Raw genomic sequence first — 27,500 nt, 5'->3', positions numbered from 1 at the left:
AAAGAAAGAAAGAAAGAAAGAAAGAAAGAAAGAAAGAAAGAAAGAAAGAAAGAAAGAAAGAAAGAAAGAAAGAAAGAAAGTCAGCAGAATACCTGTAACCATTTTTTGCCAATCTTTGGAGTGGCTTTTATGTGTAGCATGACGCATAAGCATGAATTAACCAGACAGGTACAAAACTTCACCTTTGTTTAATTAAAAAAATGCTTTGTTTGGTTTACACTTAATAATGTTATTTTCTGTTCTTCACATTATCAGAGACATTAACTTAGTGTATTTTTTTCCTGCAAATCCATTTCCTTTCTGTGTAACATCTAGCTGTTGCTGCACCATCATCACTGAGGTAGGCACATCCTTCACTCCCTCTCATGCCAAACCTGCAACAAAGGGGTTAACCATTATGGAGTCATGTGATTTCTTCCTTGCCCACCGACACCTTTAAACAAAAATTCTACTTATCTAAAGTGCTGAAAGGTATGCTGTCACACAGTTCTCTCTTGCTAGTGTTGAAATACCTATACTAATTTGGATCAAAAGAGTTTCTTTTCCAAGAATTTGTACATGTTGAACTGGCATTAGGTTGGTTACATGTAATCAGTGGAGCTACCAGTTCACATAAACCGATGGTTTTCAATTAGGGGTGATTTTGGTTCCAAACCAAGGGACACTTGACAATATTTGGAGATGTTTTTTATTGTCACAAGCAGAGGCAGAAGTCAAGCAGAGTGGACAGTATATCCAGGGATGCTGCCAATGCCCTACAACACACAAAGAAAAGTGCCCCCTTTCCACGACAGAGAAGTATTCAGTACAAAATATCAGTAGTGTTTCTATTGAGAAACTCTAACATAAACCAAGTGGCTAAGTGACTTAGAGTCACCATTTGGGATGTGTACACACATTTTCCAAATTATAATGCTAAAGATATGAAGCCCATGACAAATTGCATAATAGCGAAATTGCAAATAAAATCAGATTAAAATGAACATCAAATTGAAATTGAACTGTAAAAGACATCAGAAAATAGGCAACAAAAAGTTTAAAGAAGAGTCATATAATTGGACAAGATAGTTTATTATCAGATGAAAGTTTCAATTGGGGTGGGGGGAGTTTTGTGTATCAATCTCAGGTCTTTATTTCCAAAATAGCCAACTAGGAGATCTGTTCCCTTATATCTTAATTTCCAACCTTCATGGTTGCCTCCTTGAATGAATCTCAATATATATTCAATCTCCCCTCTATCTTTCTAACATATGCAAAAATCTTGGGCTCTGGAGAATTTTAGCTAAAGCATAAGTCCTAGAGAAGGCTGCACTATCTAAATTTAAGTGATCCCGGAAAAAAATAAACTCACGATTTGGTAAATATAGCTCCATCTACCCATTGTCCTGTTCGATTTTTTGCCATCTTCAGACCAATCCAGTGATCAGAACTGCATTTGTATCGCCTAAGAAAATTCTTTAGAGACAAAGTTAATTTCAAAACCATACACGCCAATTTTTACGACGACCTACTGTGTACCTCTTGTTCTGTAGGTTGTGAAGTGCAAGGCAACAATTATTCAACTCCTGGCTTCACTAGAAAATAGCCATGGAGTTTTTAGAAAGTACTTTATTTTTCCTATGACCTTCAGTTTTCTTTGTGAAACAAGTATGTTAGACACATTTTCTTTAGATATGATTCCAAATTGATAAATGTTCAATTTGAAAATCTATTCCTTCACAGTTTTCAAACTGTAAGCTCCTAGAAAGCCAAGTTTGAAATTGAGCTCTTGCACGGCATTTCCAATTACCAGATATTTATTATACTATTTGTCCACTTCCCAGTAAATAGTAGTAGCTTCATTTTAGTGTTATGTTTTACTTCAGTTTATCTCCCCAAACTACACATGTAAATACACACACATACACATCCTCATATATCCAGTTTCTTTAGAACCTAATTATCAAATTTTATTTTTCTGCTAAACATTTAAATTTCCAAATACGTAATTCAGAAATAAATACAATGCTTTTTTCCTGACATTTCTCCTGCTGATGCATTGTTTAACTTACCTCGCCCTTGCTTAACCCTCGACCTTTTTCTTTAATCATAGAGTTATATTAAAGTCCTGGAGGCTACTCTGCTACTAAACAGCTTGGATACTATAAGCTTCACACTGCATCACTCTACTTTTCAATTTAAGATAAATATAAAGGAGTTAGGCCAGATCACAACGCTATGGTCAAATCCTATCTACCCCAACTTTACAAAAGTTACACCTGTAACTTTTGACATTTTAATACACTATCTTCACAGCATTGTGTAAACTAGAAAAAAAATTAGTTGGGCTAAGTTTTGGCTTTACAAATAAACAGATTAATAAAAACGCCGTCCTACATTCAAAGGCCTTCATTTACAGGAAAGTAACGTAAACATAATGTTAGAAAATATTCTACTAGATACGGAGAAGCTATGAGTGTGATAAATACAATGTGGAATTGGAACTTACAGAAAAAAACATATGAGTTTTTAAGGGAAACTTTGACACAGGACGTGCTCTAAGGCAAGAGTAGAATATTACGTGTAAATGCAGATGGCCAAGGAGAAGAGGGTAATTCATAGTCTAGACTCAGGAAAGAACTTCAGGAAAGAACTTCAGGAAAGGCTTCAGGCGAGAGCTTGACTGGTCTTGGTGACAGAGAACTGGGAGATGTGTTTCCTAGTCCTGCTCTATGAAAAATGTTAACATTTATTTGCTCAATAAAAGCTTGCCCCGTTTTAGCCCCTTGTTAGAAGTGCAATAATTCTAAATAGGTGGAAATAGATATAAAAATATTTTGTAAGACAAACTTTATCTCATATTATTTTGTAATTAAAGTTCACATTTAAATTAAACTATTTTAAATCATCTATTAAAATTCTTATGCAAATTTCTTCTCCACTCCACAGACAGCTTTACTTCATTCTGTTTGTCACTTAAATTTTGCCAGTGTATGTAGTACATATGGTCATCCATGATCTTCAAAATATATCAGGATATGTTATGATCAGTGTTTTTTCTTCATCCAGACAGTACAAGCATTCTTCCTTGATAGATTTGAAGATTTCTCTTAAGTTCAAAACCAATTATTTTTATATACTTCTTGTCTTCACATTCCATGATCCTCACTATTTATTTAGTCAATCTTTGCAGACAATATTCCTACCGTGGATATATTTACTTTAATATTGATTGTCTTTACATTTCTTCATCTTTCATTTTATTAACACTCATTATTTTTCCATCTCACTGCTAGTTTAGCTTTCTTTCCACCAAGAGGAACTGTAAGGAACAGTCAGAGTATTTCTCAATACTCCTGCAAAATTCAGCAGTGACATTATTGACTACAGAAGCCCTTCCTATGATGTTAAGCTTGCACCTTAATTCTTGATTTGCAATATCTACTCCTAATTCATCTAGCTTTCAACATTTTATTACCTTTTGTTTCTTGCAAAATAGTTTTGTTTCCTTTCACTGACCTATAAATTGGCTCTGCCTGATTCACATGCATTTAAATTTGAACCAATCTTCAGGCAGATTGCATAAATAAACTTTCTTCACCACAGAGGGTTCACCACAATTGTCTTTTAACAATGTCGACTGTTGCGCTATTCTGCTTTTCATTGAAACACTTCTCAATAGCATATTATTTGCAAAAAATATTTTTAATCAAGTCATATTACCTCTTATATTTTCTTTTCATTCTTAAAGAGACCAAACAAAGGTAAGTAAACATGTATGTTTACAATATAAATGACTAGGGGAAAGAACAAATTTCACGAATGCAGAGGTGCAGTTTTTCAATCCCTTGTTAAAGTTCTTGGAGAGCCTCTTTACTCATAGAGATTTTGTCATGTAAATCAAAATTTATTCAACAAAGATCCGTTAGACTTTTCATTTGTACCTGCTTTGCACAATAATGCTAAGGATAAAATTTCAGAGAAGACATGGTATCTGCTCACTGAAAACTTATACTCTGGTCTAGGCAGAAATTTTGATTTTCCTCTCTATTGCATTACTGGTAGAGAGTGTTCTAATGGGAGCTGCCATGGGACCTCAGAGACAGACAGCAAAACAAAATGGAGAAGTCAGAGGAAAGTTTCTCTCAGGAGGTAGAATGGAGAATCCCCTCCTTTCTCTGACAATTCTCCTTTCTTGGGAGAGTACTGGCTCTTAAAACGTTTTCAAACATTATCAAGCTCTTCTGTGTACACTCTTTAAAATATAAAGATAGATATTAAGTCTACTACTTGATGTTAGTCTTACATTCTTCAAACAAAGCATCACTAGGTATTTCACCTTTGTGTCACATGGCATATTCTGAACACCTTCAATATTCTGCATAGATAGGCATGAGTGAAAAGACTTCAAGACTATGATGGTATTTGAATATTTCTAATGTTCTGACTCAAGAAAATTCACAAAGAATGTATATTAAATTACTTACCATTTCTTCTGTGTTGTCAATTATAGTTAGGTCAGCATGTTGAGTGGAACAGTTGTATTTACTTGAATTCCAGTCTCCTTCTTCTTTAGAAAAATAATAGCATTTGTTTTGGAAACCAATCCAACCATATGGGCAAAAACTCTGAGAATCTTGAGTTAGTTTAACTGGAAAAGAGACAAATACATATCTTACGGGCCATATAGAATAATAAGCTACTGAAAATATGTTTTGAGATCACTGCACACAGGTTTTTGATGTAAAAGATTATGGTCACTACGAAATTTGTATATCTATTATATGATAGGTTGGAAAAAAATTTATATCTTTGTCATGTCAGGTCAAATGACAGTAGTTTAAGATTTATCAGGGCATTTATATTTCTTTCAACTTCAACTTCAGTGATATACAGGTCTTCCAGGAGCCACCAGAATTATTCTACTTGTGTAACTTACCCTCACCATTTCTGGGTAAATGAAATAAAAGGAAGTCCAAGCATTAACTAAGAGTAATCCAAGTAATAATTTGTATTAGTCACCAATGAATCTAAATACATGATTTAATCTACAAAGAAGCAACAAAAATAATAAAGCAAAATACAAAATAAGTTGGACCGCTCGTTGTCAGCTAAGAATCACCATCACTGTATAGCTCTGGGTTATCCAATGAATGGAACTCACAGGGGATTTGGAAGGTGAAAGTAAAGCAGAAGGTATAATTCCTGGAGACCATGAGCATAGGAACTTCACAGGTCTTTCCATGTGTTGCCCTGTTGCAGTCTTGGCAGCTAGATATCTTAGCTTCTTAGACGTTCCTCCAAATGTGTTAGTGTGTTATGCCAATATTCTTAGTGACCATTTCTCATCCAGCTTGTAGCACAGCCCCAGCCTTCAGCCATGCATCACTTCTAGATGTTCCCACATTCACATTATCCCTAATTTCTATAGTAAAGCCTTATTCTCATAATATGTGTTTGTATTTTGGAACACACCCAGACTGAATCAGTTTTTGGTACCAAACATAATTCTAAGGAAACAGAACCTTGAGGATGAGATATGGTGTTACTTTTTAAACATAATTCACTTTAAAGGCATCGATCCAACTACCAGTTATAAATAGAATGCTGATGGCAGTGGAGCACAGTGGCAAAATAATTAAATTATCACCTATAGTCATCTGGTGCCAAGAGTCTATAGAAGATAAAATTTTATATACATACACCGTGTGTATATATATGTATATAGGTATGTGTACATATAAGGGTATATATATACATATACACATATGTGTATATATCCCTCTCATATACTAATATAAATTAGTGTTTGCGTTACCCTTAGATCATGCTATGATTTCATTATATTTCATTTACCCAGAAATGGTAAGGATGACCTTTACATGTAGAATAATTCTGGTGCCTCCAGGAAGATATATCACTGAAGTTGAAGTTGAAAGGAATATAAATGTCCTAATAAATCCTAAACTACTGTCATTTGACCTAACATGACAAGACATGAAATTTTTTCAACCTGTTATATGTTAGATATACAAATTTTGCTGTGACCATAATCTTCTACATCAAAATCCTGTGTATCTTCAATGATCTCAAAACACAGTAGCATCCAAACTTCTGGGATTCAACTAAACTTGTGGGACACAGCAACTCCCTTAAAGCTTACAGGAAAATTCATTGGCTTCAGATTATGTTTTAGAAATGATGAAAGACTTTTTGAAAAGGTAATTATCTTACCTTACAAAGTTAATAATACTGATAAATTAAAACCAAAGTAGAAAGACACAATTTAAAAAACAAAAAGAACAGAAATCAATTGAATAAAAAATTAATGCCAAATAGAAGAAAAGTTTAAAGTCATAAGATGACTTTTGTTGAATACTCTAAAACAAGGTTGACCACTAGGAAAACTGATTTTAAAAAATGTAAAAGTGAGAGATAAAAACACAAATTAGCAACACAAAGAATGAAAAAGTAGAGAAATTTCTAGAAGAACACAATTTAACACAACTGACAAGATAAAAGCAGTACTTCTAAATAATACTATATCTAGTTAAAAATTGCATCTTTAATTTTAAAAAATTGCACAAAAAGAAATCTCCCTGTCCAGATGGCTTCAGTTAGAAATACTTCTAATCATTTAGGAAAGGCATAACAGCAACGTTATACACACTCTTTCAGAAAATAGGATAGGAGGGAATACTTTCCAATCAAATTTTAGAAGCCATCACAATCACATCAATACCTGACAATAGTATTGAAAGAAAGAGAAATTATAGGTCGATCTCTTATGAAGACATAAGATGTATGTGCATACATCTTAAACAAAATACTATTCAGTTTAATTGAAGACTGTTAAAAGGTTAATAGGTTATGATCAAGTTGAATCTATCACAGAAATTGAAGATTATCTTAATATTACAAAACCTGTATAGTTCTACATATTAGCAGAGAAAAGAAAGTATCTCAATAGATCAAGATAAAGCATTTGACATTTTAAATTAAATTAAAGGGAAGTAAATACAACACCTTTAATCTAATTAAGAATATCTGCAAATGCTACTACTTAATTGGGAAATATTAAAAACCTCTTTATTGATTTAAGAATGAGACAAACATGTAAGCTGTCACTACTTACACTCAACCTTGTACTTGAAGTTATAACCAGTAAAATAAGAGAATACAATGAATAAAAAAGGCATAAGGTTTCCAACAGAATAGGTAAAACAATTATTATTTTCAGATAATGTAAATTTTTACATAGAACCCACAAAAGAAACTGAAGACAATTTATAAAAATGAATAGTTAACTATAGCAAATTTGCTATGTGAGGCTTATATAGGTATATATTAAATATATAGCAATAATTTTTATAGGCCAGCAACAGACTAAATAGGAAAATAAGGTTAATGAAAATACTTCTATGTTACTTACAATTGCATTATAGAGCATCGAGTCTTTAAAAAATAAATTAAAAGGATGTGTGTGAAATCTATTATGAAAGCTATAAAAATTGCTGGCAGAAATTATGGAACACCAAATTAATATTTTAAATGTATGGCTCAATATTAAGATAATGGCTCCATGAAAACTGACTATGGTTTAATGCAATCTCAATCAAAATTATAGATAATTTATATGGCAGCTTAAAGGATCTAAAATGCTCCAGGTAAACTTGAAGAATAAAAATAAAACTTTCAAACATTTAAACAACCAAACATCAAGAGTTATTATAAACTGACAGTGTTAAGACAGAATGATACAGACACAAAGATAGATAAAATAGAGTAAGTTAATATAATAAAATTTTAGCAAAAATGACCTTCACCTACACAGCTGATTGATGACAAAGACCAATTGCCGTTAAATAGGGAAAGTATAGTCTTTTTAATAAGCTGTTTCAGGTTGAAAGTTTAACTAAATGGGAAATAATGCATCCTAATATCTATCTTCTAATATTTATAAAAATAAATTTCAAGAGGATTATGTTTTGGAAAGTGAAAGGAAAATAGAAACCCTACAAAAATATTTTTATGTCTTTGAAGTAAAGTGAATTTCATAGGATGAAAAATGTAGTGACAATAGGGAAAAACATAATTACACTACTTTAAAATTCAGAAGCTCTGTTGATTGAAAGACATGATACAGCGGGTAAACTTCAGCTTCATAGTTAAAGAAGATATTTGCAATACCTATAGAGTCTCATCTAGAATATTGAACAACTCTTATGAACCAAGAAGAAAAAGACAGCTAACTCACTACAATATAGGGAAAGTATTGAAACATTCCAGTCACAAAATATTACACCTAAATAAACAGCAGTTATGAAGGTACTGAACAGTATTGATCATCAGAAAGACGTCAAAGCCAAAATTGAGTAACAACATGCACTCATTGGAATGGCAAAAATTGATAAAACCAACAATAAAGCATTGACATGGCATGGAGCAATTGGCAACTTCTGCTGAGATTATCTACTATTTTTGGTAAAATATACTTAAGTTAATCTATGCATATTCTGTGCTTAATAATTCTTATAAGTATATCTCAAGTTATTTCCAGTATTCATTAAAAGACAAAAAATATAAAATTATACAGTTGTTCAAAACCACCCAGTTTGCAATAGTCAAAATGTAACACAATCCAAATGTTCATCAAAAGTGATACATAGCAGTGAATGCACTACACTAAACATCTGCTAATACAGCCTGAGACCAACTCAGCATGCCTTCTGTTTTTGTACAACCACCAGGTAGAAATAACTTTTACATTTTAAAAAGAAAGAAAGTAATCAAAATAATTAAAAAGGAACACTATTTTGTGACATATAAAATTTTATAATATTTACATTTCCATGTTCAATTTTATTGACACACAGTCATGGTCAATGTCTATGCGTTTTCTATGGTTGTGTTTCTATGAAGAATTAAGTAGCAGCAGCAGAGACCGTATGGCCAAAAAAGCATAAAATATTTACTATCTGGGTCTTTTCATAAAAAAAATTCAACTTTTTTCTATAATAGTGAGTTAATGAACTTCTGCTACCTATTATGACATTGAAAAATCACACAAGCATAATGTTGAATAAAAGGAAAAAGATACAAAGATACATACAAATTGCATGATTGTATTTATGATACATGCAAATTGCATATTGTATTTTATATGTATTTACATTTGATTGTATTTGTATAAAATTTTTTAATAGACGAAACTAACCTATAACAATAGAAGTCAACATAGTGATTAACATAGGCAAGAAAGTGTTGAATAGAAGTGAGATTATCAGGGTGAATAATTTTACTACAATAATTTTGGTATCTCTGATGCCTTACATAGGTCATGTAATTAATAAAATTTATTCATTTGTACCAAATAAATGTTATCATGTATAATGGGAAGATAATGAGATACTGAGAAAAGATCATGACTGAGACAGAAAAGAATAGGATCATACATAGAAAGTCATGAAAAATAAAATAAAGGATGTAACTTACCTACATATACAGCAATAATATTAGTTATTATTATTAAAGCAGCACCAACTATAAAACACTTTTTATGTTTGGTCATCATACCTGAAAAATAAAAATAAAGACATTTAAGAGACTTCTGGCTCCAAAATGATGGCATAAAAGTAAGTTGGCTTTAATGTCCCCCACAGAAAACAACAACAAAACATTAGTGCTGTGATTATCACCAGCAATGCCCCAGAACTCAAATGTGAGGAGACAATTCCTGCAGCCACAGAAAAGTGAAAAATCAACAAAAAACTCCATACCAATAATAGAATTAGAGTTCCACATCCATGAGGCCTCTCCCGGCAATCTTCCTGGTACCCAAGGGCATGGAAACATCATTTCTATACTGGAAAGAGTGAGATCAAGATGGATAACCAGCTTCCCCATCAGCTTGAATTCCCTGGCAGGAAACTTGCCCCTGCCTTAACATTTGGGAAGCATCAGGGCTGCCTGAACGAGGACAGGCAGAGACAAAGTGGGGAGGCAGGACTACCATCCCCAGTACCAGAAACTCTGCTCTGTTACTTGACCAAAGGAGATGCCAACTTAGAGTGGTCGTCAAGCAGCATCATGCTATAGGAGATTCGTTGCATAGGTCCCTTGGGCTGGAACTCCTAGTCAGTTTTCCCACACTACTGGGATATCCCCTTTGGAAGCTCCCCCATTTGGTATGGGTGGCACTATAATTGTTTACTAGAACCAAGGCAAACCTGGGTTAAGGCACCATGTAGTCTTAACAAGGAGGCAGAAACCTAGCCCCTCTCCAAAAAAATCAACAGGCAAATTACAAAGAATATTTAAGCAAACATGCTCAATATAAACCACAACAAGCCATATGGAATCATTCAACACAAAGACATAGATGAATATCCATAAGAAGCAAGAGCAAACAGGGAACTGTGATATCCCCAAATGGACAAAGTTGGAACCAGAGACAGACCTTAATGAAATGGCAATATGAGAGCACTTGTACCAAGCATTGAAAATAGTAATTTTAAGAAAACTCACTGGTCTCTAAAATAACACAAAAAACAATTCACAGATTTATCAGAGAAATTTAACAAAGGGATTGAAATAATTTTTGAAGATCAAAAAGTGATATTGAAACTGAAACATACATTTGCTGAACTGAAAATTTTACTAGAGGCTCTCAAAAGAGAATGGATCAAGAAGAAGAAATGATCAGTGAGCATGAAGATGGGCTTTCGAAAATACAAAAGGAAAGGAGAAAAAAAGAATAAAAATGATTAAAACTGAATGAAGAATGCCTACATGTTATAGAAAATTATGCAAAAGACCACATCTAAGAATTGTTGGTGTTCAAGAGAGAGTTAAGCTAGAGCAAAGGGTATAAAGCCTATTCAAAGAAATAATAGCAGAAAGCATTACAAAGCTTGAGAAAGAGATAAAGATTCAGGTAGATAAAGGTCAGAGAACACTAAACAGATTCCGACTCTAACAAGACTATCTCTAGGCATAGAATAATCAAACTCTCAAAGGTCAAGGAAAAAGAGAGGATCCTAAAATCAGCAACAGAAGACAAGCAAATAACATTTAAAGGAGCTCCAATTTATCTGACAATAGACGTCCCAGTGGAAACCACACAGGCCAGGAGGAACAGAGATGACATTTTTTAAGTGCTAAAAAACAAACAAACAGAAAACAAAACAAAACAAAAACCTCTGCCATCTAAGAATGCTGTATCCTGCAAAGCTAACCTTCAAATATGAAGAAGAGACAGTGTTTCCCAGACAAACAAAATACTGAGACAATTCACCACCACAAGACATGTCTATTAAGAAATGTTAAAGGGAGTTCTTCAGCCTAAAGGTAAAAAAACACATGAATAGAAAACAGTTGATAAAATTAAATGTATGGACAAACCCAGAATACTCTAATACTGTAATTGTGGTACACAATCTTCTCACATCTCTAGTATGAAGACCAGAAGACAAATCTATCAAAAACAATGACAGCTACAGAAACCAGTTAAGAGGTAGGCAAAAAAATATGTAAATTGGGACAACTAAATTAAAAATGTGTGAGGGTGGAGTAAAAGTGTTTTTGTCCTTTGTTGCTGTTCTTTTCTTTGTAATGTAAGTTGTTATCTCTTTTTTTTTTTCTTGAGACGGAGTCTCGCTCTGTCGCCCAGGCTGGAGTGCAGGGGCGCGATCTCGGCTCACTGCAAGCTCCGCCCCGCGGGTTCACGTCATTCTCCTGCCTCAGCCTCCCGAGTAGCTGGGATTACAGACGCCCACCAAATTTTTTATATTTTTGGTAGAGACGGGGTTTCACTGTGTTAGCCAGGATGGTCTCGATCTCCTGCCCTCGTGATCCGCCTGCCTCAGCCTCCCAAAGTGCTGAGATTACAGCATATGTATATTATACATACATATATATCTGAATTTATGAACATCATTTTAATAGCAGTAATTTAGATGTGTGTATATATATGTATATATATGATTTATATATATAAGATCGTATATATTATATATACATATAAATTTATATAATTTATATGTGTATATATATGTGTGTGTGTGTATATATATGACTGTATAGTCATGTCAGGCTGATGGTCATCCTTTTTGGGATTGTACATACCTCAGTTCAGAACGTCAGTCCAAGCTCTTTCTGATGAGGTTTCTTATCTTTCATATATAACCTTATTAATATCGGAAATTATTTATTAATTTTCTTTAAACCTCAGGTATCAAAAAGACAGGAAGTTCTTTCTCCCTTTTCCATGCCATGAATCAAGTAAATATGTCAGTATGTCATTCCGTTTTTCTCCCCGTGAATTGGCATAATGTAAAAAGATAGAGTTAGAGATATCATGATTTCAAAATCTTGATCAAACCTTTGTGCCATGTAATTGTATTTTCTTACCCCATTTGATCCTATATCTCTTCATCCATTAACTAGTATCACTTCTATTTTTTTTTATTAAAGAGCATATGTGTGTTGTGTTTTTAGAAAATATAGTTACAACAGGAAGTAAATAAAAGGTAACTTTTGCTATTTTTTTTCTTGTGTTATAGTTGTACTATTTTTAAATATTTTAATAATTTTGTGTGTGTTAAGAGTGTAAAGTTTATTTACATTTGCAGCAAGTAGAAGTATTTTTTGAGTCAGTTTCATATCCGTTATTTGAAGGAGGTAGTCAGACCATTTTGATATTCTTTCTTTCATAATGACTATTGAAAAGAAAACCCTAAGCTACTTAAATCAACGGCCTTTTCAATTTAAAAAAATCTAGCTTATTGAAGTAATGTTTCTGAGAATTGCGAAGGGATTTAAAACAGAGGAAATAACTCCGAGCTAACAGGTAAGTAGAAGGGCAATGCACATCCTGACAATATGAGAAATGACAATTTGCAGATGCGGGGAAAATAGGAGGCCTTTCAATTGCAAAGTTGGCAAGGTATTAGAGTATAAGGACTTGGTGGTGTATACAGAGATGGTAGATCTTATGTACAGATGACCCCAGCTTCAAAAAAGATGATTGTACTTTAAATGTGGCAAAAACAAAACAAAACAAAACAAAACAAAACAAACCAGTGTGGCTTTTGTTATGAGTGCAGCACAAAATAGTAGAACTAGGCACGAAGAGATAATTTATATTGGAACGTGGTCTTCTCAGACGTAATCAGTGGAGACTGATGAATGGAGACCGTTATAACACTTCGATGTCTTATAAAACCTGGGAAACTTCATATAACCTTGGAAGAAATCTCTCACTCTCAATACCACCAAATGACAGAAAGTAAGTAACCCGTCCTGTCCATTCAGTGGGATAGAGACTTGAAGTAACATTTAATTTTATTTAAATAACTAATGAATTCAACATTTATTGCACTTCTGAATATGTAGGTACAAATTTAAATCTACTATGTGTTCATTCTCTACTTAATCTATTTCCTGAGCCCTGAAATCTAGCTTTTTACACTCACTGTAAGTTGTTTTCACTTTTTATTTCCCAGAATCTTTTCATTGTTACTGAATTCTCAATACTTACTTAGGAGGCTGTAATTATTTACAAGAGTTATCAAAAAAAAAAAAATATAGTGGCATTGGTAGAATGTGGTTAGCATAGCTGCCTTTCAAAAAATTAAAAAATTGTGATCTCCCACGATGAAGCTGATATTGAAACTGAATTTCAAAGTTGCTGAGCCTTCTTAACGTTTGATGAGGCTATGCATCAAAGAACACTTCCCCAGACGATTCAAGAACAATGGATTTAATTAACAGTGTAACTAAAATTTATAATCAAATTTATAATCTAAATTTATAATCTATTCAAATTTGTAATCTAAACAGCTAAGGACTGCAATTGTTTTCCCCATAGAAAAGTTCCACTGACTCAACCATTTTGTGTTTGATTCTGCTCTCTAAGGAAAGATAAGAAAGATGCAGAGTGACCAGTGCATTTAAAATCAAACAGAATATTATTTTTCTTAGCTGATAGCTATAGAAAAAAAACAAAAAATATTGATAAGCGGAGCAAATAAAATATTTATTAAAATGTATATAAAAACTAACTGAATTATATCACACTGCCCTAAATTACTGCTATTAAAACGATGTTCATAATTTCAGATATATATGTATATATAATATATATAATCTTATACTGAATATATTATTCAGTAACTTTTAAAATATATTCATATGTAATATGATATATATTATTGTATTATATAATGTATTTATATACAAATGTATAAATCTATACAACCGAAAATAACACTGGTTTTACTAGTGGCTGGAAGGCATTCTTAAAACTTTTGATTAAGATGATATTGTATGCTACCATCAAATATTGATCTAATTCCCCCTAAACTTCTTTTATCTAACTTTAGGTAGAATTATAAAACTGGTTAAAATAAGGGAAGAAGGATAAAGTATGCATTCTATTGTACCACAGCAATAATTTTTTTGACGGTAGCATGCACTGGTAGGTTGACATTTAGTTAAATGAGAAATGCTTAAAGCTCATCACAGTCCCTAAATCCCTGAATCATAGATTGTTGTATTGAATGCATTTAGTTTCAGCCTCTTCTCTTTCACATATTTTGACATAAATAAACCCTGTTGAAATCCCAGCGATGTAGTTTGGATCTTACATATTCTGAACTTGCTATTTAATAAATCCAGTGCTACCACGTTGTTTCATAGTGTATTTTTTAGAATATTTTCTCTCTTATCCTTCTTAGGGTTGGTAAAGACGTCTCCATGGATATCGGAATACTAGCAATTCCTTAGTAAGAGTAGGAAAGGGATATATTCTTTCCGTTAAGTACTCCTAAAGCCCAGAGTATCTTTACACCATCCAATAGAGCAATCTTTAAAAATATTAGAAATATTAGCTAAATTTTTCATATTATGTATGCATTCTGAGAACTGTATGAGTATCTGGATCATAGCTAACATCTTCTTAAGTATTTGTTTTATAAAATACTTAGTAAAAGTGAAACTAAATCTTGAGCAGTTTTAAGTCATGGTTAAACCTTCTCCATTGTAATTCAAATAATGTGAAGTAAGTCTGAATTTGTTAGGACAAAACAGTCACATACAAATCTCAATCTTGTTGTTATAACAAGGAATTTTCTAGCTTCACAAAAGAAACCACAAAATATATTTCTTTTCTCAAAGGCTTTAACGTTATGCATCACAATTTCAATAAATAACGGTCAATCTAAACAAACAGAAATGTTCTTACCTTGCTTCTTTTAATCAGTTTTTTGATTTTCTGCTAGCAGCTTTCTGTCATGTCTTCCGGAACCTCTCTTCAAAGTTATAACTTTATTTAACTTTAATATGAAAATGTTGCTCTTGTCTTTACAACACAGCTCCAAACTAGAGGTATATCACTTTTGAAGAGTAACTCAAAGTCTAAATAGCATTTTGCAAACTGGAAGTGACCAAGGGACTATCTATTAGTCATACTGTTGTTTTATTACAATTTTCTTCTCGAAAAAAAAAAAAAAAAAAAAAAAAAGGTTGCCAAGGAGGAAGGAAGTTGCGAAATAAAAATTTAAAGCTGAAGAATAAACACATATTTTCTTATGTTCTCAACGGGGATTCTCATCTGAACTACAGAACACAAAATTGCTCAAGTGGCTGATTCATCCAGGAGTGGTACAGAACTGGTATCCTTCCAGAGCTGTAGGAGAGGCTGATACTAATTAATTAAACAGCATTCTTTAGGACATTACTGCTTTATTATTCTGTGTTAAGAAAGATCACCTTAAAAGTGATAGAATCAAAGAAAAAGCAATGGTTTAAACTTTGGCTACTGAAAGAAAAACAAAAACTATTATGTCTGTCTCAAAGACAAATGTGTGCACAGTCACACTTATGGGTGTGAGCACACACACACACACACAGAGGGAAAACAGAAAACGAAAGTAACTAAGGGCCCAGAATGTTATCAACAGCATATAAGATGACGCCATTGCCATTATGCTTTTGCTAAGTTACCAAGCCACAGTTTTATTTTCAAATCTGCTCTAATCAGTTTCCCAGTGATTTTGAATTACCCCTCAACAAATATATTAGGGTGGAAACTGAGGAGAAGAAGCCAGTGTCCCACAAGTGGCTTCGGGATTAACACTGCATTTGTTCTGAGAGAGAAACTTTAAGAGAAAAAGCAAATGAGAATAGAGAAGAAACCGTAGTACAAAGGAATTAAAAGAAAGAAAATATGAAGAGAATAAGAAATACAGGTTTAATCATTTCTGGGCAGAAGGAAAGGACAGATAACAAAATTGCTCTTCTCATTTTTGGACAGAAAAAAAGACAGAAAATTCATGAGGAAATGAATATATTCCACCTTTGTTGTTAACAAAAGATTGTATCCAAAGAACTATTAGAAATGGTTAGAAAAATATAGAGATTACTCAATTATGGTTGAGTGAAATTTAGTTTTGTTCCAAAAAGGAAAACAGTAAAGATATAACAGTTAAGATAGAAAACATTTTCAACACAGCAAAACGTTCCCTGCCATTGCTTTGCGGTTCATCCTCACCCCTGAAACCAGGCAGCAGTCAACTTACTATCAATAAACATGAGCTTTGCTGGTTTTAGAAATTCCTGTAAACAGAATGACACAGTCGGTAATTCTTGTAAGTCTGATGTCTTTCACTGAGCATGTTTTTGAGTTTTATCCATGTTGCATAGATCATCAGTTCATTTCTTTTTATTACTGAGTACTATTTCATTGTATCAACATAAAATATTTTTTATCCATTTTATAATAAAATGTATCCATTACTACCTTGAGCTTTTTCCACTTCTTGGATATCATAAGTAAGGTCAAAATAAACATTTATGCAAAAGTTTTTCTATTGACACGTTTTTTAATCTTTTGAAGAAATACCTGGAGGTGAAACTGCTAGGTTAGATAGAAAATGTATGTTTTATTTTATAAATGTATATTTTTCCAAAAAGTTGTGCCATTCCCAACATTACTATTGGATGATTCTATTTGCTGTACATCAATAGCCACATTAGATATGCCCAATGTTTTTCAATTTAACCATTCTAGTAGGTGTGTAGTAGAATCTAAATGTGATTTTAATTTGTACATCTCTGATGATATATTGAGCATTTATTCATGTGCGGATTGGTAACTCATATATCTTTTTTCAATGACCTATTTAAATATTTTTCCCATTTTTATGGATTTATTTGTTTCCTTATGATGACTTTTAAGATATTATATATATGTAAATATATGTGTAGAGAGAGAAACATACACATAAAAATGTGTATATAAATAAGTAAAATGGGTTGCAAAATAATATAGAAAAATCCCATTTTCTATATTATTTAAGTATTTGAAGTATTTTCTAAGTATGTTAATACTTTCATCATTTATGAAAGTATTTAAGTATTAAAAATACTTTCCATCTTTTATATAGTGATTTTTCACAATTTTTTTCTCAAAAATTTTAAAAATCTAGAAGCTTCTAAATGTTGGACTCTCTAATCCTAACAAAGTTACATATTCTCCCTTATTGAGGTCATACCTTTTTCCTTACTTAAAGAAAATATTGAGTCCTTAACACCCTCCTTACAACCCTCCCTTACTTTCCTTTCTAAGAAGTTATTGGTCATAAGACCAATAACTAAGGTTATGTGCTAAGCTTATAAGGGAGAGAAAAGGCTATACTCAGAATGAATTTGGACTTAACCAATATGTAATAACAACAGCTTGGAGTGTACACAGTGGGATTGGATTCTGAGGGCGCTAGATCATGACAGAAACATAAAACTGGATAAGGGAGATTTTATCAGCATTGGGGCATTCAGTTGCAACATAGAATTTAATAACTTGGAAAAATGCTGTGAACAGCACTGACACACTGCTGAAATAACTCCCAGAAGACTGGAGAAAGCAATGGCTCATACTAAGTAGAGTAACATTCCAGAATTCCCATGGCAGGTAGCTGAAGAAAAGATAAAAATGCTTAGAGAAGTGGGCGTGCTATAGTGGGTAAACTAGAAATAAGGACAGGAAATCCACCAATTGACTATGTTCTATGGGATGGTATAATGGGCACTTTATTTCCCAAAGCAATAAGGAAAGCACTGGTGGAAGAACTTAAGTCCTACATAAACATTGCTGAGAAGCTTGGCATAGCTCTTCTCCGCATGCCAAAGATCACAGTAGGAGATGTTCCCACAGGACTGAATTCAGAGAGAGTAATTGGCACAGAGTTTAATGTAGGAAATGCCAAGTGTCAGAGCGCCACTCTGAAACAAGGTGGGGCCAATTATGGTAATGAGGGTTGGATTGCAATAACAGCCGGGATTACTGACATATACAGCTATAGCAGTGTCAGATAGAGCTCAATGTTCGCAGAAGTAATACAGGGAGCCAAAAAGGGTGCTTCCACTTCTGTGCTTTCCTTTAACAACTGGTGGAACAGAGAAAGACTCACATACGACAAGCTCTGGTTTGTAACACCAACCGATTTCCGTGATGTAATTATTCTCAACATTGCTGATTTCAAGGTACCCAGGTGACATCACTGAACACACAGAGTTGGAAATAAATATGCAGTAATACAGCATTACATATTATTTTCACTATATAGGTGTAACAGATGTTAATAATTTCATGCATCGATAATAGCAAAATGTTGTAAAAACCATCACGAATTGATGAGTTCTAAGTATTTATTTTATTAGATTGGCATTAAGGCCACAACTACTCCAAATGTCATGACCCGGGTTAGGTTCCAGCCCCTGCTGAGGTCTGAGGGGAGTGGGTGGATGGACGATAGCTGAAAGAACACTTGGGGGCCCTAGGCAGGTGAAATGTAGTTTTATTTACCATCAGTGACGCTCTCACACTGTCTGCCTTTATCTCTGCGATCTGCTCTGGCTCTGTGACTCCTGCCACCGCCGCGCTTGCAGCAGCATGCCCTGGCCTGCAAGGCCAGCTCTGTCAGGATCAGCAGCTTAACTCTTTCCCTCTGGGCACAAGCTTGTTCCTGGTTCCCCTCTGCCTGCCTTCAAGGCGACTGGCTCTCCCTTACAAGGGTCAGTAGTGCTACTCTCTTTCTGGGTACCAGTGTAAGCCATGCCATGCCATGCTGAGCCCAGGCAAGCCCAAGAGCACCTGTACAGCATCAGCAGGGCAGTTATACCTTTTCCAAACAATAGTGGATTTGAGCCAAGTATGATCTTATACAACTAGGATAAATAACAAGTGGAGTTATATGCCTGCGCTCCAAACGTGCTAAGTCACTATGGCCTGGATGTCTGCCTCAGCCTACTTGACCAAAGCACATTCATGCACCTTATAGTTGGTGCAAAAGTTACTTTTTTGCACCAACGAATACCTTTGCTTTAATATTGTTTTATTAATTTAATCTTATTAATTTGAAGTTTAGATAACAATTTTTACAATTAACTATGTTTAACAATTGGTTTGAGAACCTTTGAAAATTTAACAGTCAGTTGTATGCCACTGACTTTGCTGGACATGTACAATAGGAAAGAAATCAAGGGTGGATTACTAGTAGGCTAAGGGCAACCATGTACTCAAAAGGTATAAACTATTACCCCAATCTAGTTTGGCCCAAGCCAGTTTTCTGACAGAGGACCCATTAATGGGAGAACTCATCCTTAAAAGGAAGCCTTCTTCAACACCAAGACTAGAGTAAATGGTAAATATTTCTCCAGTCCATACCCAGTGCGACTTATATTAGTATTCTCAAGCTGCCATAATGAAGTAACATAGGCTGGGTGGCTTAAACAACAGAAATTTATTTTTCATCATTCTGGAGGCTCAAAACCTAAGATCAAGGTGCTAGCCAGCTTAATGTTCAATAAGGTCTCTCTTCCTGGATCTGGCTACTGCCTTCTCACTGTGTCCTCACATGCCATTTTCTCTGTGTATGTGCAGGGACGGTATCTTTCCCTCTTTTTATATGCATACCAGTCTTACGAGATTAAGGCCTTACCCTTATGAACTTATTTAACCTTAGGTTCCTCCTAAAGACACTCTCTTAAAATATAGTCCCACTGGGGGTTAGGTCTTCAGCATATGTGTTTGGATGGGAGCACAAATCAGTTCACAACAGGATTCATGCCCTTTTATTTGAATAACTGGGAAAAAATCCAGGACATACATTTCTAGGGTTGCAGAATGCGGGTGTAAGTTGACATTGATTCCCAGGAAAGGATCATGACTCTCCTGTCAGAGTAGAAGCTTATGGAGTCCCAGTAATAGAGTACTTGTTTATGTCTGGTTCACAGCAGGCCCAAGGACTCACCCAGTAGACATTCTTTGGTCTTTGAATACATAATTGGACATCACATACTTAAGAATTGGTACAAAGTTCACACTGATTCCTTGGCCAGCTTGGTATGTACTGTAGTGAGATCAAGGCTCCTGAAACTGCTCTCCTCCCCTCCACTGGACACGATAGTAAACCCAAAATAATTTTGCATGATAGAGTGAATGACAAAGGTTATTGCCACCCATAAATACCTCAAAGATGCAAGGATGCTGGTATCCATTTATCTCTATTTTATTCACCAGTGCAGCTCTGACAAAAACTATATGGATTCTGGATGATGACAATTGATTATTGCAAGCTCAACCAAACAATAATTCCAAGCGTAGCTGCTGATTTAAATGTGGTATACTTGTTAAAGCAAATTACCCCACCCTCAGGTACAGAAAATATGGCCACTAATTTGGCAAAAGAATTATTTTTTATCTCTTTTAACAAATGAGTACCAAAAATGTTCGGTATTTATTTAGGGCTGACATGAATAAACACTTACATTCTTACCCCAGGTCTGTTAACTCTCCCACTCTTTATCATAATATAGCGAAGAGACCTGGACTGCTTGGACAGCCTACAAAATTTAACTCTTGTTCACTATGCTAATAACATTGTACAAATTGAACTAGATGAGAAAGAAGGAGCAAGCTCATTGGAAACTCTGGTAAGATGCATACACTTCAGTGAGTTGTGAATACAACAAAGATTGAATGGCCACTGCATCACATCAGAGAGAGAAAAAAATTGTTTTTTAAGACGGAGTCTCGCTCTGTCGCCCAGGCTGGAGTGCAGTGGCGCGATCTCGGCTCACTTCAAGCTCCGCCCCCCGGGTTCACGCCATTCTCCTGCCTTAGCCTCCTGAGTAGCTGGGATTACAGGCGCCCGTCAAAATTTTTATATTTTTGGTAGAAATGGGGTTTCACAGTGTTAGCCAGGATGGTCTGGATCTCCTGCCCTCGTGATCCGCCTGCCTCGGCCTCCCAAAGTGCATCAGTGAAACTTTTATGTTTACATGGGTTTGGTGCACGCCGGGGCATCTCTTTAAAAAAGTAGAGGACACAATGTCTGGTAGGCCTCATTGGATACTGAAGGGCCAGTGTTCATACCTGGAAATAGAGTTTTGACGTATATATTAGGGGACACAAAAGGCTGCAAGGCTCCCATCATGGCCCAGAGAGAAAACATGGACTCCTCAGCAAATCTGGCTGCAGCGGAAGCATCTCTACCACTGAAGCCATGTAACCTGTGGCACACTGTAATACCAAAGGTATCAATGGTGAGAAAAAAAATGTGTGGAATTTATGGCCAAGTCCTAACAGGTGAAACATAATTTCTACTGATCCTTTGAGTCCTAGAGCAATACCAGGTCAATTATAGCTAAGCATTTACAGAGCTTTTGTGAAATAGCTCCTGGAATGCTCCTGGACCTTGCAGAAATAGATTACTCGGATGTGAGTCATCAGGCCTCCATATGTTCTGAACTGCCATTAATAAAATGAAACCCAGCCTGGCGTGGTGGCTCATGCCTGTAATCCCAGCACTCTGGGAAGCCAAGGCGCACGGATCACTTGAGGTCAGGAATTCAAGGCCAGCCTGGCCAACATGGTGAAACCCCATCTCTACTAAAAATACAAAGAATAGCCGGACGTGGTAGCGGGTACATGTAGTCCCAGCTACTCAGGAGGCTGAGGCAGAGAATCACTTGAATCTGGGAGGCAGAGGTTGCAGTGAGCCAGGATCCCACCATGGCACTCCAGCCTGGGTGACAGAGCAAGACTCCATCTCAAGAAAAAAAAAAGAAAGAAAGAAAGAAAAGAAAAAAAGAAAAAGAAAAGAAAAAGAAACCTGCAAGACTCACCAAATATAAAGAGCAAGACTCCATCTCAAGGAAAAAAAAAAAGAAAAAGAAAAGAAAAAGAAACCTGTAAGACTCACCAAATATAAGTTCAGGCACTCCCAGCAGCAATTCATTATAAGATGAGATTGGTATATCCAGAATTAGCACAGGCAGATTCTCCGTGAAAAGGCAAGCTGAAGACCCCTATGCCAACCAGAGAGCTTCAGAAATGATACTAATGGTACTATCCAGCTGTTTCACTGGCACCTCTCCTCGGCTCATGTCTATGGCTGTTTAAGATATTTCCTAGTACCTGCTGATAAACGAGGAATAAAGTTTAGTTGGTTCTTAGAAAGGTCTGTTTTGGATGTAGATGCAAGCTTTAACTGGACGATGGTTACACTACAGCACCACTAAGTGAGCTTCATAAGACGATAAAAGTAACCCACATTTAAAACATATACGAATTCCTGGGCAGTGGGTAACATGTGTCTCTGTCTCTGCCACTGCAATGAAAGCTCCATGAAGCCATGAACTCAGAGTTGTTTATCTGTTTTACTCAATGATGTATTCTCAGTGGTTAGAACTGTGGCCATAGCATAACATATATTCAAACAGTCTTATAGAATGAATCAATACATGAATGTACATATATGGAGGAATAGTCATAAATATGTTAGTAACAGAAAATGAACAAAGGCACAAATAGTGAACCCATGACAAGGCATGTATAGTCAGTGTATCCAAAGTTGTCTAAACACAATGAAAATCCAAGAAATCTAAAGTGAAACAATGCAACAGCCTATCAGATTAACAATGTGTCTATAATCACTTGAACTCAGGAGTTTGAGGTTACAGTGAGTTATGATCACACCTCTATATCCGGCCTGGGTAACAGAACAGACCCTGTCTTAAAAAAAAAAAAAAAAAAAAATGGAAATGCCCACTTAAGATTAAAATGATAATCTGGTATGGGTGTGGGAAATTCTAAATTTCAGAAGTGTAAAGTTGTAACGTTTCTGGAGAGAATGAAGACTTCCTTTTATTCACTAATTCATACATGAGGATATGAATTTTGTAAAAGATGCACATTTTCTACATCTATTTTGGATTTGTGGAGCATCATATTTATTGAGTATCTCAACCCTTAAAGATACTCTTCTTTTGTTCATGGGCCAAGGGGAGAGGGCAAAAGGATACTAAATGCCATGAAGGAATAACATCAGCCTACACGGAGGTTGAGCCAAGATGATGTCCTTTAAAATGGGAAGTAATGAATTTACTAGGGAAATATGCAGAGGGTTAAACTGACAGAACTGAATTACTAATTATATAGAAAACACTGAATAAATCTATAGTTTGGGAAAAACATTCAGATACAAATTTTATACATCTTCAAGTTTTGATACTCTAAAATATTTCAGCATTCGATCCCACCAAATCTGTTAGACCCATACTGAGAGAATTAGCCCAGACATAGAAGGCAAAGGAAAGAGAAGTTTCTGAAGCTACTTGATGGCTCTTGGGTAGAACTGAGGGGTCTGGAGCCCTGGATGGGGGTGGGGGAACAGTTTTAAGGTTGCCACCTTTTATACAGTGAGGAGGCTGGGCAGTCGTTGACCACCTTCTCTCTCCTTTCTACAGCCTCCTCTAGACTTTGATTTCCTCTCTTCAAGGTCAGTTTTGTGAACTGATTTTTTTGGGAGGATGGGGGGATGGAGAATGCTTTTGTGAAGGAACCTGGTGACAACCTGCTGTGGCAACTGTTCTCTGTTGACTACAGATGTATTGGCAGATGCTACAGCGGAATCAGGCTTTCTGATATCAATGGCAATAATTTGCTTCTAGAGGTCAAGGGGTTGCAGTTGCCACAATAAGCCAAAGGGAATGATTAGTAATCAGAGTTTTCATCCACAGAAATCTGTGACAATGATTAGCTGGTTTTGAAGTTTTGGGAAATGAAAAAAGAGAAGAAAAGAAAAGCAAAAAGAAAGGATATTTCACTAAGGAGCTGCTTGATATGCTAAGGAAAATTCCATGTATGTTGGCCAGAAACTTAACCCATATTTTCCGAGAGGAGATTCATTGTGTCTCACCCAATCCCCAGACTTCAATGTAGTTAGTAGGCAAAGCTCTTCCCAGACCAGGAACCACTCAACTGGAGAGGAGGTAGGCTGGGTCTCTTGGTGAAGGACATTGTAACGTGGCCACAGGTGTAATTATGATATTTATTCCCCAACACCTAAACCGGAGGAAACTTCAGCCATTTTCTTGAATGACTATATACTGGGAAAAAGCTGAGAACCTGTGATGGTTTCTGGCTTGTATTTACAAACAGAAATAACAAGTATTTCTTTGTTGCCTCGCCCAGGTGTGTGTCAGCTCTCCTGATCTCTGTTATAAGATGGCCCAGAGGGAACTAAATCATCTTGATAAAGCTCCCAACATTTTATACCTCAGAACTGGTTGCACACAATAGATTCATTTACATTGATGCTATCATGCTAACTGTTCCTGGTGAAAAGTAAGCAGTAAACATACTACATATTTTTATAAGATATATGTTCACCACCGTGAACTTGATCCAACTTGACCACTTTGACCCAATGAACCCTAGATTTAGAAGTGCACAGAAGCATTTTATCACAAACATAATTGTGGCATTTTGGAGGCAAGGCCTGAACAATTCCAAAGAAGCACAGTAAACTGCATGAGCAGATGGCTCAGACTCCAATGGCACATGTTCGCATTCCTTTGCCATCTCCACCTCAACCACACCTATGGCCCAGGTTGGGGATGGAAAAGAGGGTTCTGTACGATCTTACACTGAAGTAGTTGAAAAAAATAGGTTTATCAGTGGATACGTAAAATACAGCAGCTGGAATAGATGCCACACTACAGTCCCATTCAGGAGAAGACTCTGAAAGACAGAAATGAAGGTAAGTGTTCCCACTGAACAGACTTTTGGACGATATGTCTGGTTGTGCACCTGACAGGAGGGATAAGCACTCAGAGAAATACATCTAAATTGTCTCATCAGAAACTAATAGGTGAGACGGCTTGTCAGAAACTCAAAAAGAACAAAATAGAAAAACTAATGAGAAGCTAAGAGGTACATATAGAAATCATGCAGAATGGACATGGAGTGTGTAAATATGCATTCCCATGTAAATATTCACAAGTGACGTCCAGTGTTGAGGAGGAGCCTCAATAATCAGGTGAACACAACACGTGCCGTGGGAAACAGCCTCTTTCCCCGGATACTCTGGTGTTTAATGAATGGATTGCTATTGAGTGGCCATGTAGCAGAAACAGAACCATTAGCGTGTGTGTGTGTGAGTGTGTGTGTGTTAAGTAAAATATATATAAAATAAGGAATGTGATTATGGAGGCTGGTAAGTCAAAATTCTGCAAGTGGGCATGGACAGATTGGTACCTAGGAAGGCTCAATTCAAGTGCAAAGTCCACTGTCTGTAGAATCAGGAGGAGCCAGTGTCGCAGATAAAGTCTGAAGGCCATTGCTGGAGAATTCTTTCTCACTCAGGGAAGATAAGTCTTTTTGTTCTATTCAAGGCTCCAACTGACTCAATAAGGCCCAGTCACATTACAGAGGAGGCAAATCTGTCTTACTCAAAGGTCGCTGATTTAAATATGAATCCCGTCCAAAAACACCCTCACAAAAATAAGCAGAGTGATGTTTGATCAAGTATCTGGACTCTCTGTGACTCAGCCAAGTTGACAGAAAATAAACAGCCACACCTTCTGAAGGAAAATCTGTCAGGCATTTTCTGAAAAACAAACAAACAAAAAGTTTAAAAAGTTAAATTCTTTCCAAGTGATTCCTATTGTCACTGACTTGAGACTTGCTGATCTTCTATTTTCCTATTTTGTCCCATCTAACCATTGTTATTTGGACCCTGCTAGTCAAAAATTAGTCAGACCCTAAAGCCCACAGACTAAATGTATGGCTCTGGGCAGAAGCTTTTAGCCTTCTTAAATCTCAATACTTTGATTTATAATAAGAAAAATCTACCTAATGATGCTTTTACGTGACTGTTAAATTAAATTTACTACTTTTTAATCTATGTCCCAAATAGCAAAATCGCTATTTTAACTTTTTTAATTTAAATTTTCAGTTACCTAGACATTTGTTTTGTTTATTTAGAGATTTTTTGTTTTATTTTATTTTTTCTCTTACTTTATTATAAAAGACATGAAGAAAAGAAGTAGGTCTAGCTTGTTCTCTATTATGTTTCTAATATACCGTACACAACTGGCAGGAACAAAGTCCATTTGTTGAAAACAGTAGAACACATGAGCTACTTTTACCTTGAAATTCACAGAATTGTAGCCAGATATTAACAAGCTTATATCCATTTTCATTTACCAACACATCCTGTGTGGTTTTAGACATCTGTGTCTGAATAAATTTTGACTATTTTTGGCCTTCCCTTTAGTTTTCTTTTGGTACTTTGTGCCTAAGAGACATATCCAAGGTTGAGATTAGTTTCCATTTTCTTTGTACTATTTTCTGGATAATAACACATTAAACATTTGAAGAGATGGAGAATGAAGATGGGTATATGATGTTGAATTTCAAGAATCGTAAATCGAAGCAGAAATCTAAAGGTAGGAATATTACTCCCCATCACCGCATTTAGTTTAAAATTTCATTATTCTTCTAGCAAGAGAATTATCTTAGAATATTTTTAACATCTTAAAATTGATAATAATAAGGAATATAAAAATGGTCATAAATTGTCTGTTAGATTATTTAGATTCATGAAAGCATCAACAATAAAAAGGCTGCATTTTCAGAGTCATGAGGTAAGAGAAATGCTAATATGACGATGTGTAATCCTGTGTGTTTTAGCATAAGAACATAAGTTTCGAAGAAAAGGCTGAAAAATCGTGTTTTTATAGAAACTTCCTCCTACAAAACTTAAAGTTTATGGAAACACTAATGTTGGTATGATATCTATGAAAACATGTTTCGTGAAGTTGCCTATTATAGTTGGAAGGTAAGATCTAGTGGTGGTTGTGGGAGTACTAGTGGTCCTGTAGTGTTTTATGGCTTAAAAAGCGTGTATATATATATATATTTATATATATAAAAGCTTATATATATATACTTTTATATGCTTATACATATATAATATTTTTAATCTTCATAACATCTCTATAGGATTGGTAGAACAATCCACCAGGAATGCGAGAAGAGAGGAAAAAACAAAAAAACGGGAATCCTTGCTCCTTAGGGCTGCTCTGTGGTTGGCTTTATTTGTTTATTCAGGAATTTTGAAAAGAATCATGTTGAAATAGCCAAGACCTAAGTTAAGATGACATAGGCCAGA

At 35.1% G+C, this 27,500-nt stretch overlaps 2 protein-coding genes across 9 annotated transcripts in view; one reads left to right on the top strand and one right to left on the bottom strand.

Annotated features, from left to right (window-relative positions):
- Positions 1–172: 172 nt before the first annotated feature.
- CLEC2B (C-type lectin domain family 2 member B) lies at positions 173–15,850 on the bottom strand. 2 transcript variants are annotated; one of them, XM_015150998.2, is made up of 6 exons: positions 15,224–15,850; positions 9,759–9,844; positions 9,475–9,555; positions 4,467–4,630; positions 1,352–1,455; positions 173–374 (listed from the first exon to the last, which is right to left on the bottom strand). In XM_015150998.2, exons 2-6 carry the CDS (start codon positions 9,835–9,837, stop codon positions 266–268), a joined length of 537 nt encoding a protein of 178 aa, XP_015006484.1. In that variant the 5' UTR covers positions 9,838–9,844; positions 15,224–15,850; the 3' UTR covers positions 173–265.
- Positions 12,647–27,500, top strand: part of KLRF2 (killer cell lectin like receptor F2) — a 26,653-nt gene continuing 11,799 nt past the window's right edge. For 2 of the 7 annotated variants that reach the window (XM_077953569.1, XM_077953575.1), the window contains exons 1-2: positions 12,647–12,829; positions 13,145–13,267. In XM_077953569.1, the coding sequence (XP_077809695.1) occupies positions 13,168–13,267 (100 nt within the window). In that variant the 5' untranslated portion in view covers positions 12,647–12,829; positions 13,145–13,167. Of the gene's footprint in view, positions 12,830–13,144; positions 13,268–17,559; positions 27,168–27,500 lie in introns of those variants that run through there. The other 5 variants (XM_002798476.4, XM_077953570.1, XM_077953574.1 and 2 more) reach the window with 4 other exon arrangements.

Source organism: Macaca mulatta, chromosome 11, assembly GCF_049350105.2.
Source record: "Macaca mulatta isolate MMU2019108-1 chromosome 11, T2T-MMU8v2.0, whole genome shotgun sequence".
Lineage (NCBI taxonomy): Eukaryota > Metazoa > Chordata > Mammalia > Primates > Cercopithecidae > Macaca > Macaca mulatta.
Note: the sequence above shows the minus strand (reverse complement) of the source record. Positions and strands in the feature narration are given on the sequence as shown.